At 53.4% G+C, this 16,297-nt stretch overlaps 2 protein-coding genes across 3 annotated transcripts in view; both read right to left on the minus strand.

Moving 5' to 3' along the window:
* Positions 1-1,690, minus strand: part of LOC138987895 (TRIO and F-actin-binding protein-like) — a 34,504-nt gene extending 32,814 nt beyond the window's left edge. Inside the window, exons 1-2 of the mRNA XM_070370158.1 lie at positions 1,463-1,690; positions 840-969 (exon numbers count right to left, since the gene is read on the minus strand). The gene's annotated coding sequence lies outside the window, so the exon portion shown is untranslated. The remainder of the gene's footprint in view (positions 1-839; positions 970-1,462) is intronic.
* Positions 1,691-10,005: 8,315 nt separating this feature from the next.
* NOL12 (nucleolar protein 12) lies at positions 10,006-15,090 on the minus strand. Of its 2 annotated transcripts, none has more exons than XM_005895219.3 (6): positions 14,915-15,090; positions 13,516-13,621; positions 13,194-13,242; positions 12,536-12,678; positions 11,152-11,249; positions 10,006-10,843 (listed from the first exon to the last, which is right to left on the minus strand). In XM_005895219.3, the coding sequence occupies exons 1-6, from the start codon at positions 14,995-14,997 to the stop codon at positions 10,678-10,680; spliced, it is 645 nt and encodes a 214-aa protein (XP_005895281.2). In that variant the 5' UTR covers positions 14,998-15,090; the 3' UTR covers positions 10,006-10,677. The 2 variants fall into 2 exon arrangements, with proteins under 2 accessions (XP_005895281.2, XP_070227714.1); XM_070371613.1 differs by lacking the exon at positions 14,915-15,090 and adding an exon at positions 13,711-14,789.
* Between the last annotated feature and the right edge of the window lie 1,207 nt (positions 15,091-16,297).

The following is a 16,297-nucleotide window of genomic DNA, read 5'->3' on the forward strand; positions in this document are numbered from 1 at the left end:
ATGAGGTTATCCATCAATTCTTTCATCTGTTCGTTTATTCATTCAACAAACACTCATTAAGCACCTCCTAAGCACCAGGCACTCTGCCAAGCATTTGACATGTGATTTCTACTCATTACTGCAGTGTTGCTTGAAGTGTATTTTGAGGACCCTGCGTTAGACTCAGCTGAGCTGCTTATAAAATGCATATTCCCAGTTCCTTCCATCTCTGGAGATAAGACACTTACACAAGGCATTTATACAATGCATTTTATACAAGTCTCCTAGGTGATTCCGATGCACTCCAAAGTTTCAGTGCCCTTGACTTACAGTTAACATGCATTGTAGATAAAATGAATGCCAATTTCAGATGAGGCAGCTAAGTCTCACAGATTCCATAACTCACTTAAAGTCCCAGTGGCTGAACTGGATTCAAACCCAGGCTGTGTGTCTTCCTGCACTCTCAGAGGTGGGCATGAGGGACACTGGATCACACTGTCCACTCACACAGATCCCCTGGGAAACCCTGGGAAAAGAGGCAAGTGGCCAGCCAGGTATTTTCAGAGTTGAGGACAAAATCATGGATGAAAGTGGACAACAAAAGGTCACACAGCAAGTCTGGCAGAGCTCAGCCAAACAGAAACCCTGGAGTTGTGAGGAGCACCGGGCTTTCCCCGGTGGGCTCCACTGAGGGCTCCAACCCCATGCCGTGGGGGTGGGGGGGGGTGGGCAGGGGAGCCCCACTAGAAGAGTGTGACTTGAAGATGCTCTTCTCACCCCCATCAAGGCGGGTGGAGTGAGAGTAATCCACATCCCCAAGCACACATGCACTTTACCTGCCCCTGGTCAGCAGCTCATACCTGTCAAGTTTCCTCCAAAGTGTCCCAGGGGATCTGGCCTTAGTTGCCAATCTCAGCGGAGACCTGGGGGATTTCACATCCTCCCCTGGGGCAACCAGGGAGAAGATTCCTGGCTCCTTGACCATCAGACCTGGGGAAGTAGATGGGTACTGAGGGGGCTAGGGAGCACCCACTGGCCCTTCGGTAGCCCCGGGGTCTCTAATCCACCCAGGGCCGTTATCTCTCCTTGTCCTTCCCTGCTCCCAGTGGTGGGGGGTGGGGGGAACGCATCGGTCTTGCCCAGTCTGGGCGGTTCCTTCCTGATCCCGCCACATAAAGGAGCCTCAGACGAGAACGCTGCTTATTTCCCTGCGGGCGAGTGTGGGGTGCTCAACTACACGTGCCCTTCGCCGATCCTGCTTCCTCCTCCCACCCCCAACCAATTAAGAACCCTTCTCTAAAATGCACTTTAGATGTGGATACAATGAGAAACCTTCAGCGGACATGCATGCCCCACCCGGAGAATGGATCCCTGGACCTCTCTCCATCCAGCTAGTCAGACAGTCCCTCCCCGTGTCCCTCACTCCTCTACCTTTCCTCACTAGCCTCCCCTCCCTTCTCACCTTTCCGCTCGCGGTACTAACCTCGGCTCGGGTTTCCACACACAGTGGGTGCCGGGGTGGGGTGCCAAGGGTCACAGCCTCTCTATTTTAACAATGAATCAGAACGTTGCCCGGGAGGTGGGCGAAGACCACGCCTCTGCCGCTCTCGCATAGGGTCTCCCTAGGTGCTTCATTTACATGAAGAGTGTGGGATTGGACAACCCGAGGGCAAGGGGCGGGGAGAAGGCGGGGCGGAGGCGGGCGGCGCCCAGAAGTCTCCGAGTGCGGGACCCGCCGCACGTTTAGCCTGAACAGCCGCGTCAAGGTTCCCAGGAGGCTCTAGGGGCGGCTGGCACTGGCAGGTCTGGATCTTTCTAATCTCTTTCCCTTCGGTTCATTCCCGCCGCAGTTCCCTAGTCTGGCTTTAGCCCATACCTTGGGCTAGAGACTTAATCTCTCTGTGCCTTAATTTTCTAATCTATAAAATGGAAATAGTAACTGTTGAGGACAAAATGAAAAGCCCAGGAGTTTTCAACTATATGCACATTCATTTGCACACTTCCATTGATGTGGCGCTCACTCATAAAATGCCCAGCTCCTCCTTTTTAAAAAATATGCCTTCTTTTTCAAGCTGACACCCTGAACTGTGTGCCAGCTCCTGTTCCAAAATCTTTACATCTGTGAGGATGTAGTAACCTGAAGGATTCAGTGCCAAGGTCCTCATTTCACAGCAACTAGGATCAGAGAAATTAACTATCTCATCAGCGTCACCCAGCTAGTAAGTGGCAGAGCCAAGACTAAAATCCTGGTGTGTCTGGACTCTGCTGGTCACTACAGAGCATCTTCAGTCATTAATTCTTTCAGACACTTACAGGTACCTGGTACATGCCAGGCCTGTGCTGGGCACCAGGGAAATGGTAATGTGAACAAAGGGTGGCTCCTTCTGAAAGGGCACACCCACTGTCTATTGGGAGAGACGGACCTCTGAACAGGTCATCCTGGCTCAGGATGGAGTAAGTGGAAAGCACATCTCATAACAAGGATAATGATCTTTCTCCTCAGCCCCAATTACTGTAAGCAAAACAGGGAGTAGTCGGCCTTTAGCACTTCTTGGCTGTGTGACGTTGAGACAGTTACTTGATCTCTCTGAGCTGGGGGTGAGGTGGGTGCTTGGTTTGAGTTTGAAGCTCAGGTATGGCCCTCTACCCACCATCAAGCAGTAAAATCAGGAGCCAACTCAGGGTGGCACTACTGACACTTCAATTCGTTCAATACTTACGGAGCCCCTGCGTTGTCAGTTGTATATGCTGAGGACTCATCAGTGCACAAAAGAGCAAATCTCCTGTTTTCAGGGCACTTACATTCTAGTGGAGACAAACAGATCTCAAACAAGATAAATAAGCAATACATGGAGTGTACTGGCTGGTGGTAGTGCTAAGGAGAAAAATGAAGCTGGGTGGGGGTGGGGGTGGAAGTGGCTGGTGTGGGGAGGGAGTCACTTCTTTTTTGGGGGAAGGACTTTTATTTTTATCCTTTTTTTTTTTTTAACTGGAGGATAATTGCTTTATAGTGTTGTATTGGTTTCTGCCATACATCACGAATCAGCCATAGATATACACATCTCCTCCCTCTTGAACTTCCCTCCCACCCAGGGCATCACTTCTTAGATAAGGTGGTCGTGGAAGGCCGCTCTGAGATGGTGACCTTTTAGCTAAGACCTGGAGAAGACAAGGCAGAGTGAGCCTGCAGGTCCCAGGGAAGAGTATTTCCGGCTGTGGGGACAGAAGCAGCAAGGCTGGAGTGGAAAGAATAAGGGGGTGAGGGGGAGAATCAGGGGGCAGGGCTGGTGGGCTGTTCTGAGGGGCTCTCTGCATCTCTGGAGCCTGCCTGGTTGTACTTCTCCAAGGCAGGGGAAACCGTGGGGGGTCGGGCAGCAGTCAGGGTCCTGAAGGAGGCAGGAGGAGGGGCTGGGGAGCCAAGGGTGTGTCGGGAGGAGTGAAGGGGGCTGTTTGAGGAAACCCCCTCCTGAAGGGGACAGTGGTAGTTTCAGCCCTGATATGGGAAGGCCAGCTACAGCCCCATTATATAGACGGGAAACTCCGACTCAGCTCCTCGATGACAGTGCCTGGTCTAAAAACACTCTGAGTTCTGTGGGGTGGCTCAGGGCATGATGGTGTCTCAGCCAGACAGCATCACCTCTTGTCACCATTTCGCCCCAGTCTCCCATTCCTCTTTCAGATCCCTAAAGTGTCTGTGCCTGCTCGCCTCCACCTCTCTGTTCACACCATTCCCCTGGGCCAAGATAACCTCTTCAGAGATCTGGGGAAGTAGAACAGTAAGTGACAGTTCTAATCCCTTCTATCCCTCTGAGCCTCAGTTTCCTCACTATTCAAGCAGGAATGGTCATCCCAGGCCTCCTGGCTCATCAGCCTGTTGGAGAATCATGTGGTCTCGGCAGGCAAGATAGAGATGAAGGGGGCTGTGACCCAACTGAGCATGGGCAGGAAGGCATGAATCTCTGAAGGGGTCATCAGGGCAGGCTCCAGCCTAAGGCTACCCTGTGAAGTAAGTGGTGATTCAAAGCCACCAGGCTTGTTTTTACTGGAGAAGCTGAAAATCTGAACATTTAGATGAAACCTCAAATTTTTAAAATATGGCTAAGTCAAATTGCTTTTAAACACTGTGTGAGTAACCAAATGAATCCTCAGGACTTCTCTTTCATACAGTGTCTCTGGAATGGTAAATCACAGATTGTCATCCATGGACAGAGCAGCCTAGTAGGCTGCAGACCATGGGGTCGTGAAGAGTCAGACACGACTGAGCGACTTCACTTTCACTTTTCACTTTCATGCATTGGAGAAGGAAATGGCAACCCACTCCAGTGTTCTTGCCTGGAGAATCCCAGGGACGGCGAAGCCTGGTGGGCTGCCGTCTATGGGGTCACACAGAGTCAGACATGACTGAAGGGACTTAGCAGCAGCAGCAGCAATTACTCAGGACTTCCCTGATGTCTCAGCGGTAAAGATCCCCTGAACAGGTGATCCTGGCTCAGGATGGAGTGGGCAGTGCAGGAGACATGGGTTCAATTCCTGGGTTGGGAAGATCCCCTGGAGAAAGAAATGGCAACCCACTCCAATATTCTTGCCTGGGAAATCTCATGGACAGAGGAGCCTGGTGGGTTACAGTCCATGGGGTCTCAAACGAGTCGGACACGACCTAACGACTAAAAAACAACAAGAAGTGATGATTTAAATGCCACCGCCTCCAGGACGCCCTCCCTGGTCATCCTATACTTGAGGGAGGGCTCCCTCTGTCAGGATCTTGGGCATGACTCCCTTTGTTCCTAGGATGTCTTTCACATTGTCGACCTTGTGAGTGGCGCCCCCTGGAGGTAAGATCCTGGATCTCCATTTTCCATTTCTCAGGCCTTCTTCAGCCAGTCTGGCAGTGTTAGTGTATGTATGTAGAGTATCACCTATGTGAGGAAGGACCCACGACTTGGGCATACTTATGTTCTGGGTCTTTCCCTGGAGATGTACATGTGCCCAGCCAGAGACCACCTACAGCTTAAATCCCAGCTCAGACAGAGAGACAGTGAATAGTTAGAATTCAGCTAAAGGCATGTCCTGGCACACATCAGGGTGGGGTGAGGGTCACCTAAATCTGCCTCACCTGCAAAATGGGCTCAGTGGAGTTGCCTACCCTGTGGGGTTACCATGAGAACTCAGTGAGTTAAACCAGGTAAAGAGGGACTGGTAAACAGTGAGTACCTCAATAAATGTTATTATCTCTCTTCAAGTCTCCTCGTCTCCATCCCCATAGATACAATTCAGGGAATGTAAGTCCCTGGAGGGCAGGGACCACCCTGTTTTGCTCAGTGCTAAGCATGTAAGAAATGCTGGGCTGGAAGAAGCACAAGCTGGAATCAAGATTGCTGGGAGAAATATCAATAACCTCAGATTATGCAGATGACACCACCCTTATGGCAGAAAGTGAAGCGGAACTAAAGAGCCTCTTGATGAGAGTGAAAAAGTTGGCTTAAAGCTCAACATTCAGAAAACTAAGATCATGGCATCTGGTCCCATCACTTCATGGGAAATAGATGGGGAAACAGTGGAAACAGTGTCAGACTTTATTTTGGGGGGCTCCAAAATCACTGCAGATGGTGACTGCGGCCGTGAAATTAAAAGACGCTTACTCCTTGGGAGAAAAATTATGACCAACCTAGATAGCATATTCAAAAGCAGAGACATTACTTTGCCAACAAAGGTCCATCTAGTCAAGGCTACAGTTTTTCCAGTGGTCGTGTATGGATGTGAGAGTTGGACTGTGAAGAAAGCTGAGCGCCAAAGAATTGATGCTTTTGAACTATGGTGTTGGAGAAGACTCTTGAGAGTCCCTTGGACTGCAAAGGAGGTCCAACCACTCTATTCTGAAGATCAGCCTTTGGGATTTCTTTGGAAGGAATGATGCTAAAGCTGAAACTCCAGTACTTTGGCCACCTCATGCGAAGAGTTGACTCATTGGAAAAGACTCTGATGCTGGGAGGGATTGGGGGCAGGAGGAGAAGGGGATGACAGAGGATGAGATGGCTGGATGGCATCACTGACTCGATAGACGTGAGTCTGAGTGAACTCCGGGAGTTGGTGATGGACAGGGAGGCCTGGCGTGCTGCAATTCCTGGGGTCACTAAGAGTCGGACACGACTGAGCGAGTGAACTGAAGAATGTAATACTTTACTAAGCACTTCCTTAATGGTGCTCAGTAAATACTTGGTACCAGTCTTCCTCACACCCTCAGTGTTCCCTGACCATGCCATCAGGGAGATTGCTCTCAAATGAATCCCTGACTTTGACTCTCCTCAGGCTAAACCCCCACCCCCCCAACTCAGGGACTCCTGCTGGCCACCGGATAAGGGTCCAGATCCTTAGCTCAGCACCTGAGACCCTTAAGGTTCTGGTCCCTTCAGGCCTCTGCAGATTTCTCCTCTCCTCTGACCACCCCTCCCCAACCTCTGCTCCCCAAGGGCTCTCTGCCTGCCTGCCCATCCCCTCTCCCACCCACCTGGCCAAGCCATCTTTCACGACTCATGTCAACATCACCTCTTTACTGTTCTGTGCCCCACCCCCGGGCCTATACATCAAACCCTGACCTCCAGGGTGAACTCCATGTGTCTGTCTCTCCCATGAGATGTGAGGGTCATGTCTTATTAGTTCTAACAGTAACTTTTGATGTACTTAATCTGAGACTCAGTCTTCTCATCTGTCAAATGGAGCTAGTAACCACGACACAATACTGTTGTGAGTTGATAATGTCACTAGCACATTGGAGGCGCTTGATAAATTTGTTTCCTATCCTCCTTCAGCTGATTATTTGCCAGTCATGGTGACTAAGAGGGAAGGGAGAGAGCAAAGTTCACTGGACAGGGAAGGTTTCAGCAAAGGCCTGAGGGAGATGATTGTGGTGAGGAGCAAAAACTAGATTTAGAAACTTGCAGACAGGCAAGCATGGCACTAGGGCCAAGAACATTCTCAGAAAGATTATTTCAAGGATTATATGAGAACACTGGTGGGGAGGGGGACTGACTTCAGTGTAATCCAGCCAGAACTGGCTGAAAACCTAGGGGCTCCAGTCCTGTGTGGGGGTAGACACACAGAAATGATCGACACAAACTTCCCACTCTGCTCAGGGCCTGGCCGGGGGAGAGAGGGAACCCAGTGAGAACATGATCAATGTTTAAAAGGAAGAAACACAAAGTGTACCTGGAGCCCAGATGAAGAAATGACTGATTCCCAGGGGTCGGGAAGGCTTCCCAGAGGAGGCAACTGAGAGCCAAGGAGAGCAGGGCAGGCTGAGGGCAGCCTGTGAGCACCTAAAGGGAGGGCTTCTATAGCGTCTGAAGGAGGCAGATGCTTGTTCAGAACAGGACTTTGCTAAGATGGACCTGCTCACGAGCGCAGGGAGTGAGCTCCCCACACTAGGATGAATTGGGAACCTCTCCCCAGAACCATCCACATAGCCAAAGGGAGGGCAACAGCTCAAGTCTAGGGAACATCAAGGTCAAGGGGATTTTTTTTTTCATATTTATTTAGTTGGCTGCACGGGGTTTTGGTTGCAGCATGCAGAATCTCGTTCCCTGACCAGGGATTGAAACTGGGCCCCCTGAATTGGGGTCACAGAGCCTTAGCCACTGGACCTCCAGAGAAGTCCCAGGATCCAGAGGATTTTGGAACAGGAAGCTAAGGCTTGCCTGACATCCAGTCCCTCTCCTCCTCAGTTCCAGACCCACAGGGCGGCTCCACCTGGCCTCCTCACCCTAAGCTCCCAGGGAGAATCAGGCTACCCCAAAACCAGAGCCTACTACTGAGCTGAGGCCTGGCTCCCAGTAACTATGGCCATGGCTTTGTTTTACTAGCACAGGCCTGACCCATCAGGAAACTTGTGTAGTAACAGGAACGGATAAGCCTCTGCTATGGCTTTAGTTCCACGGTTGGATCCCCTCCAGACAGCCCTTTAACATTTCTGGCTCCTGTGGGACAATCTGCTGCTTGCACCCCAATACCAATTCCCTCGTCAGCAACACACTCCCCAATTCCTAGATGGGTACATGGTTCTCCAGAACAAGCCACGCTCCTCAGCCTTCCTGACAGGTAGAAGTTTCTTCTTCCTCCTGCCCTAAAGCCTTTGCTGCCTGCGTAAGAGCACCAGCATCATGTGTTTCTAAAAGGAGGGACCTGACTTTCATCCCTTCTTCCTTTCTGTAACTGAGAGGCAGATATGATGGCTGAGGCTCAGGCAGCCATCTTGGACCACGAGGTAGAACCTGTGTTTAAAACGACACAAAACCAAAAGCTAAAAGCCTGCCCTCTCAGCTTCAGGCTCGCTGCCTTCCATTTCTGTTAACCTGAAAACTCTAGCTTTATATAAGCCAGTTATTTTAAAATCTTGTTTCACATTATATGTAGCTAAATCTAATCTTTCCTGATTAAGCTCCTAAAGGCCCCAAACCGCAGGGCCTGACGGATGGACAGTGACAGGAAGAATTCAGGTAGAACATGGAAAGTTCTCCAGAGGGTTCTCACTCCAGCACTTTTGATCTTAGGATTGACAAAGATTACCATGATTCAACTTTCTTGGTCTGCTGGATGAAAAAAGGGCACAGGTGGGAGAGAGACAGATGAGAATTTAATACAGATCAACGTTACAAATATAGATTGTAAGTTGTGAAAAGACCCTATGGCACTGGGGACGGAGAGCAGGGTCAGGCGTGTGAGAAGCAGCTGCGCACACGGAAGGTGCACCCAAAACGTCAGGAGCCGTGGGAAGTGGTTCATGCACGTGGCCTCACTTCAGCCTCCGGGCAGGCCTGCGAGGTAGGTGTCTTATGACACTTTACATGTGGGGTAACAGTTCCAGGAGGTCAACAGCAGTGGGCTCACACAGTGGGCCAGCAGTAGAACGACGACTCAAATCCCAGCCCGGCCATGTGTGCAGACCCCGGGCTCATCTCTGCTCCTGCTCATGAGGGCGTCAGGAGACTCACTGCCCTGGGTCAAGTACCAGAACCATCTAGATGGCCCAGTAACAGACCCTGCCATCTGCCATGGATGGAGGCAGCCAAGTGAGGCGAGCGGCCCCACCCTAAGCCACATGGGGAGGACAACAGGAAGGCAGCAGGGAGATCAGGTGGAAGGAGCCAGAGAAGCCAGGTCACAGGGCCTCCCAGCCATAAACCCTGAGCTTCACATTCCCACGGCCAGGTGTGGCCTTCAGATATGCACAGCCAGCACCAGATGGGGTGGGTTTTTTTGGCTCTACCGGGTCTTCACTGCTGCGCAGGCTTTTTAGTTGCAGCAAGCAGGCTCTAGAGCAGGGGCTCAGCAGTTGTGGCACACAGGCCTAGTTGCTCTGTGGCATGTGTGATCTTCCCGGACCAGGAATAGAACGTATGTCCCCAGCACTGGCAGGTGGATTCTTTACCCCTGAGCACCAGGGAAGCCCCAGATGGTGGGTTTTGATGGTGATGGGAGAGCGCCTGCCCAATGCAGGGCCAGGACTGTGTCCAGCAGGCCCTCCACGGTGAATGAAGGGGAAGGCCTGCCCTGCAGACCCCAGATCCCTGCCCCCTTGGCTCCAGGAGCCCCCGAGTGCAGGGGCGGAACCTGCATTCCCTTCACACACACTCAATAGCCCACCAGCTTCACAGGGGCCGAGAGCTCACCCTTCACCCCTCTGCAGTCTAGTGTCAGGGCTGGGCACGGCTCCCCGAATCAGGGCAGCACCCGAAATTCCTGGGCCCTGGTCCACAGCCACAGGAACCAGTCAGCGCAAGCAGGGTCTGAATCTCCAGAACAGGTGCTCCGGCTGCCCACCCTCGCACCACACCCACCTGCGGCAGGCGGACCTATACCCTGCCACCAGCCCAGCTCCGTCATTAGAGCGGGGAGTGTGAGTGACACAGGTCATTCACCTGCTGCAACAAGGCTGGTTTCCATCGGCTCTGAAGCCGCACCTCGAAGAAGTGTAAAGAATCGGCAGCCCTTACCAAGCACCCGCCAGCCACGCTTTCAGTGAGGAGAGAGAGATTTTCTTTACAAATGACTAATCACTCTTTTTTTGTTGGGCTGTCTGGGAGCTGCTGGAAGCCTACAGAAGCTGCCCACGTTTGGGGATGAGAATACTCCAGGACCCCCCATCTCCACTCCTTCGATGTCAGCTGAGGAGACCAGCAAGGCCAAGGGGAGGGAGAAGCCCAACTCCCAGCTAGGAAAAGGCAGAGGCTATCCCTGCTCACCCACGGGCCGGCGTTCCAGGGCTGCAGGCAGACTCTGTGTCTGCCAGGGGTGGCGCCGGGCTTCAGCCCATCAGGGGGCCCAGGCCTAGCACCACTTTTACATACCCAGAGGGAGAACTGCTGGACAGCGAGGGTGACCCACGTCCCCAGACGCCTGCCCTTGGTGTGCGGCATCAGGGTCAGGGACAAACCAACCACACGTGTGCTTAGTTTCACAAATCTGATGAAGGTCCAGGGAGGTTCACATTTGGCCAGACACTTGGCCCCCGGAGGCTCCTCCTGGGGGAGGCCAGCTCTCAGCTGCCCGCACCTTCTGGAGTCCAAACCCCAGGCTGGAGGGGTGCTGGCCTCCCAAGCTTGGGCTGTAGTCATTGCCTAGGTGCAGGCTGGGTTATGAGACAGCCCAGCTGAGACAGGACAGGTCCTTGCTGACAAGGCTGGTGCCTGGCCAGGGTCTCCGAGCTCACTCCCCGCTGTGCCGGGCTTTGCCTGTCAGCCGGCGGCGCCGTGTCTTGCTGGTACGAGTGGCGCTCGGGGGCTTCTTGGTGGTGTCCTGGGCCCGGCGAAGACGTTTCTTCTTGACCTTCTTGCGACTGTGTGCATGCAGTGAGGACGTGAGAGAGGAGATCCTATGGGAGGAATGCTGGTGAGGCCTGGGCCTCAGTTTACCCTGGGGAATAAGGTATGGGTGGAAGGGTGGGTCGGGGGGTGCCTGACGGCCCAGCTCATGCAGGGGAAGTCAGGACAGGCCCCAAATGCCATTCTACAGGCAGCATGCTCTGTCCCAGAGGGCCTGCCAGCTCCTCAGCTCACAGCGACAAAGGTCCTTTACCCCAGGCACTCTGCCCTACACCACCCACCATGGGCCAGCGGGAGGTGACTGTCACAACACCAGCCACAGGAACAGGCTCACAGGGGAGGACAGGCCAGGGCTCACCGCTGGGACAGCAGAGGGTCCCTGGACTTCCTGGGTAAGGCTCTGGTCGGCTTCTCCATGGATGACACCTCCTCCTCAGGCCCAGACCCAGCCCCTTGCTAAAGAAGCACAGAACAGGAGTGGCGGATCAACAGGCCTGAGCCTCCTGAACAGTCACCACTCTGCTGCCTCCCACGCCTGCTCGGGGCTCAGAAGGCGGCTCTAGGTGGCGAAAGGCCACATGTGCCCTGAAGCAGGAATGACATGGGGCAGAGCTGGGTTCTGAAGTCCTCCACCACCACGGCCCACAGTGGGCACACTCCAACACTCGCAAACGGAAGAATTCTAAAATGGAGACAAGACTGGTCTTTGCATCAGACCAGACAGAAGAAAGGGCTTCCCTGGTGGCTCAGACGGTAAAGAATCTGCCTGCAATGCGGGAGACCTGGGTTCAATTCCTGGGTTGGGAAGACCCCCTGGAGAAGGGAATGGCTACCCACTCCAGTATTCTTGCCTAGAGAATCTCATGGACAGAGGAGCCTGGCAGGCTATAGTCCATGGGGTCTCAAAGAGTCAGACACGACTGAGCAACTTTCACAACAGAAGAATAAGCATCAAACACAAAGCGAGTGTGAGCTCAGAAAGGATATAATAAAGCAGTGGCTCTAGAACTTAAAGACACTATAACCCACGCGAGGGGATGTGGTTTACCTGGTAACTAACTATACACGTGTGTGTGTTAGTCACTCAGTCATGTTTGACTCTCTGCGACTCCATGGGGTGTAGCCCGCCAGGCTCCTCCATCCATGTGATTTTCCAGGCAAGAATACTGGAGTGGGTTGCCATTTCCTTCTCCAAACTATACACATACATGTGCATAAATCCCTACACAACCCAGACACAAGCTTAACTGAAACATAGGTTTCATAAGACAACACCTGCTGGGATGCTTTCTGATACTTTTGATATTGTTTCCTTTTTTTTTTTTTTTTAATGCTGGTTGGAACTTGCTATGACTCACACCTCACAGGTCAGAGCAGAGAGACATGTCTTGCAGGGGTAGCAAGCACAACCAGCCGCTCTCGAGGGCTTCTAGTGGACAGACCACCCTTATCCTCACAGCGACCCAGCAAGGCAGCTGCTATCATCAGTGACCCTCAGTGTACTGGTGAAAGGAAGAAGCAGGCGAGGCAGAGAAACCTGCTCAAGCTCCCACAGCTGCTCATGGTAGAGCTGACCTCTGAAGCCCCAGGGTTCAGGGCTTTGGTCCAGGCCCTGGAGGGTTACCCAGAGCAAAGAGCCCCTTGTACTGGAATCCTTGACATGGACCAGCGCTTACTGACCCGCTTGATAAGCCAGGCTGACCCTGTGTCCCTTCTTCCCCCAGGCTGGGAGGGAGCCCCACCTCAGGCGTGGGCAGGCCGAGCAGCCGTGCCCCTGAGAGGTCCAGGTCGCTGATGGTGGTCACGGTGACTGTGTGGTTGGGGTGGTCGTACTGCACCGACTCTGTCTTTGCTGTCACCAGCCGGTCTAGCTCATCAGCCTCCTCTGGGCAGGGTGGGTACAGGACCAGGCCTCAGCCCAGGACACAAGCAAGCAGGCTCCAGCACACACCCCACCCCTGACTCCAGCCCTGGAATGTAATGGCCCCCTCTACTCTATAGAGTGGCACCCAGGAAGTCACTGGCTCCAGAGCCTGGCCTGCAGACAAGTGCTGGAAATGACCCAACTCCTCCCTTCATGCTCCAGGGACACCCCAGACCACCTGGTCCCCACCAGGACCCCAGGAGCTGCTGCCACCCCCAGTCCCTCCAGGCCTCAGAAACTGGGCTTTCTGCTCAGGATCCATTTGCCAAGAGGTCTGGGTCTCCTCCTGGTCTCTGATCCACTGACATTTAGAGGTACCTGAGGACACCCCTGGCTCCTAGGGCACCACCAAGATCCCTAAAGCTAGGGATGTCAGCTTCTCTGCAGTCCTTGTACCCCTTCCCTTCCACCCACCAAGGGATAAACAAACTCAACCGACTGGCTATTCTCCAGGTCAGGTCAAGGACTGGACTTACCCAGAGCCTCCTCTCTCTCTGCCAGCATCTTCAAGTATTCCTGGTGGCGCTGAAATCGAAGGGAAGGCAACATGTGAGTATGGCCTCTCAGCCCAGACACTGCTCCCCTCCAGGATGAGTAAGACCATGGCTTGGAGGGAAAGATCAAGAGATCTTACCCTGAACCTTCCCCACACCTGGACCACGGCATCTCTATCTGCATAAACTGCACGCCAGGCCTGCCCGCCCCCTCCCCTCAGCCCTGCAGGTGCCGCTATTCGGGCCAGGGAGGCTGCAGAGTCCCTGGGAGTCAGAGACACTCTGCTGCCCTCTCCCTCTGCACCTCTTCCCGGAGCTTCTTCTGCTCCTCCTTCAGCCGCTGCTTGATCTCCTCAATGGCTGCCTTCTTCCGCTCTACCTTCCTCTTGTGGAAGCCTGTCAGGTACTCCCTACAGCAAAGAGGCAAGAGAAACAAGACACAAGGGAAGAAGGGCTCACTCCAGGAAAAGGTGGGGAAAAAAGCTAATACTGCACTCACCATGTGCTAAGCACCATTCCAAAAATGTAAACGTATTAACTCATGTAATCTTAACAGCATGCATATTGGGTGGTTATTGTTGTTCAGTTGCTCAGTCACGCCTGACTCTTTGTGACCCCATGGACTGCAGCATGACCTGTCCTTCACTATCTCCTGGACTTTGCTCAAACTCAGATCCATTGAGTCAATGATGTCATCTAACCGTCTCATCCTCTGTCACCCCCTTTTCCCCTGTCCTCAATCAGGTACCCATTCCCAATTTACAGATGGGAGACACTGAGGCAGAGAAAGGTAAGATGACTTGCCCAAGGGGGTCAGAGAGTGTAAGGTTAGGGAAAGAGAGGGAGATGCTGCCTCTTTCCCCACTCACTACCCTCCTGGGCTCTTAGTTGCCAGCAATAGGGCCAGGTGGTGGACATAGGCTGAGAGCCTTTGAACCTAGAGCAGGTGAGGGTCCCTTCTTCACTGGCAAACTCTATTCCTCAGTGAATTAGGCCGCTTCAAGTGGGGCTTTCAAGACCACCCTCACCCAGACCTCCACAAACTGTCCATTGGACCAACACCCATTTCCCCAGGACTCTGCCCCTCGACTCGTCTGTAGGTCTTGTTGATGCCTCCCTGAGTTTCCTGACGATGCCCCAGCACTTCCTTCCCCACGCTCCATCTTATCTCAGTCCCTCTCATCTTCCTAGGTCTGGCCGCACCATTCCTATCTGTTCTGGAGCCCAACACCAGGCTTTTCGCTGACCCACTACCATAGGTCCCGGTGGCACTCTGAGTGGTGCTAGACCACTAATTCATTCACTAATGATTTTCACTAATGATTCATTCACTAATCATTTTCATCCAAAACAGCTGAGTCTACTGTGAGTCCATGGGATCGCAGAGAGTCCGATAGGACTCATAGTCTGAACAACACAACTGCGAGCGAGACCGCCAGGCTGGGGAGGGTGAAGCCCGCTCTCGGGCCGCGCACACAGCATCACAAGGCGGCTTGGGGAGCAAAGAAGTGACGCGAGGGCGGGGCGGGCGATTCCATCCCTCCGGGCTGGGAGGCCCAGAGCCGCGGCTTCCACCAGCCAGGGCTCCGCACCACGCCGAGAGGGCGGGACCGGAAGGGCCCTCCGCGTGAGCGTGTGCGGACATACCCGGCCTCGGCCTTGCCCGGCGGCCCGAACGAGATCCGCTCAGCCTTGGCACTCACCGCCGCTTCTCCTCGTCGAAGCTCAGGATGAGCCGCTGCCGCCGGTCGTCACCATCTCGCTTCTTCTTCTTGTTGCGGCCCATAGCACGAACTCTCCGGCGGCGCGTATTCCGCGCACCAAAGACACTTCCGGCTGTAGAACCGACAGCCTCCCGGAAGTGCTCCGTAGCGACGCTCTGCCGTTCCGCTCGCCGGACCCCGCCTTTTAAAGGGGCCGCCCTGCGTTCCTCCCGTCCCTCTCTATTTCGTGTATAACAGGCGGGATCTCTGCCCCCGCCCCTACGCTCCCCACTCCCCGCAGCTGAACAAGGTGATGAACAACTGTCTCTCTGGCCCTGCACCGCCACTAGTGGCCAAGCCGCTTGCCATCCTTGGCACCCGACTGGGTAGAAGCATTGCCTTGGCTGCAGTGTTGCGCCCCGCCTTACCCCCAGCAAGATGCCCGGCGAGCGGCCTTCCGTGGAGGCTCAGGGGAAGTAACTTAAAGTCAGCTCGTTCTTAAGTGGTGTGCAGCGTCACCCCCGATTGCTGCCCTGTGTGTGGAGTGGTTCTGCCCTCCTGGAACGTACGGTCAGGTGCAGAGTAAGAAGACAGCTGCTCTGTGGGGAATCTCTGTGCAGTCGGCCCTCGCAGCCCACCCAGTTGGAGCTGCCAGCCCACGAGGGGCTCAAAGAGGCCACATCTGCGAAAGTTCCCAGCGCAGAGTGAATCACGCCACCCCTGGCAGGTGCCATTGTTCCAAACTCTTCCCTGGGAGTTCCAGGTCCCCTTTACTCCAGGGAAATAGATGTGGGACTGGCAACCCCACCCAGACTCCAAAAGCTTGAGAGCCCTTTGCTGCAGTTAGCTCACAGTCTTAACACACTTCCCTTTAGGATCACTTTCTCCTTGAAATTATTTTTATGTTCATTGAGCATATTTTTATGTTCAGGCACAGCAAGAGATGGCACATTTTCTTAATAGAAATGATGATGAAGGTAATAAGCCAAAGAATTAACAGCAGCTGCCATTTAGTTCTTTGCACGATTATTTTTTTTTTTTTTTTTTGGCTGTGCCATGTAGCATGTGGGATCTTTAGTCCTCCAACCCAAGATGTCCCTTAGAGTGAAAGTGTGGACCACTGGATCGCCATGGTCCCTAAATGATTATCTTTTTTGAGATATGAGTCCCATTTTAATGAGGCTGAGAGAGGTGTGGTCACTTACCCAAGGTCACACAGACAAGAGCAGGTGCTGAGGGCAGAACCCTGTCATCTAAAGACAGAACTCTACTTATTGTTTCTCTGGACCCAGTTTCATAGGCTCTTGGGACACACGGGGTCTGAAAAGAGGTGAAGGGAACCAATGTTTACCGAGCCCCTACTATGTGCTAGGCACAATGCAG

Source organism: Bos mutus, chromosome 5 (genome assembly GCF_027580195.1).
Source record: "Bos mutus isolate GX-2022 chromosome 5, NWIPB_WYAK_1.1, whole genome shotgun sequence".
Taxonomy (NCBI): domain Eukaryota; kingdom Metazoa; phylum Chordata; class Mammalia; order Artiodactyla; family Bovidae; genus Bos; species Bos mutus.

Bases quoted from the DNA above. Each gene is read 5' to 3' on its own strand.
- NOL12 (XM_005895219.3), bottom strand. From the start codon at position 14,997: ATGGGCCGCAACAAGAAGAAGAAGCGAGATGGTGACGACCGGCGGCAG. The intron at 13,622-14,914 runs GTGAGTGCCAAG...TCTTTGCTGTAG, and splicing joins TTCGACGAGGAGAAGCGGCG to GGAGTACCTGACAGGCTTCC. The intron at 12,679-13,193 runs GTAAGTCCAGTC...CACCCTGCCCAG, and splicing joins AGAGAGAGAGGAGGCTCTGG to AGGAGGCTGATGAGCTAGAC.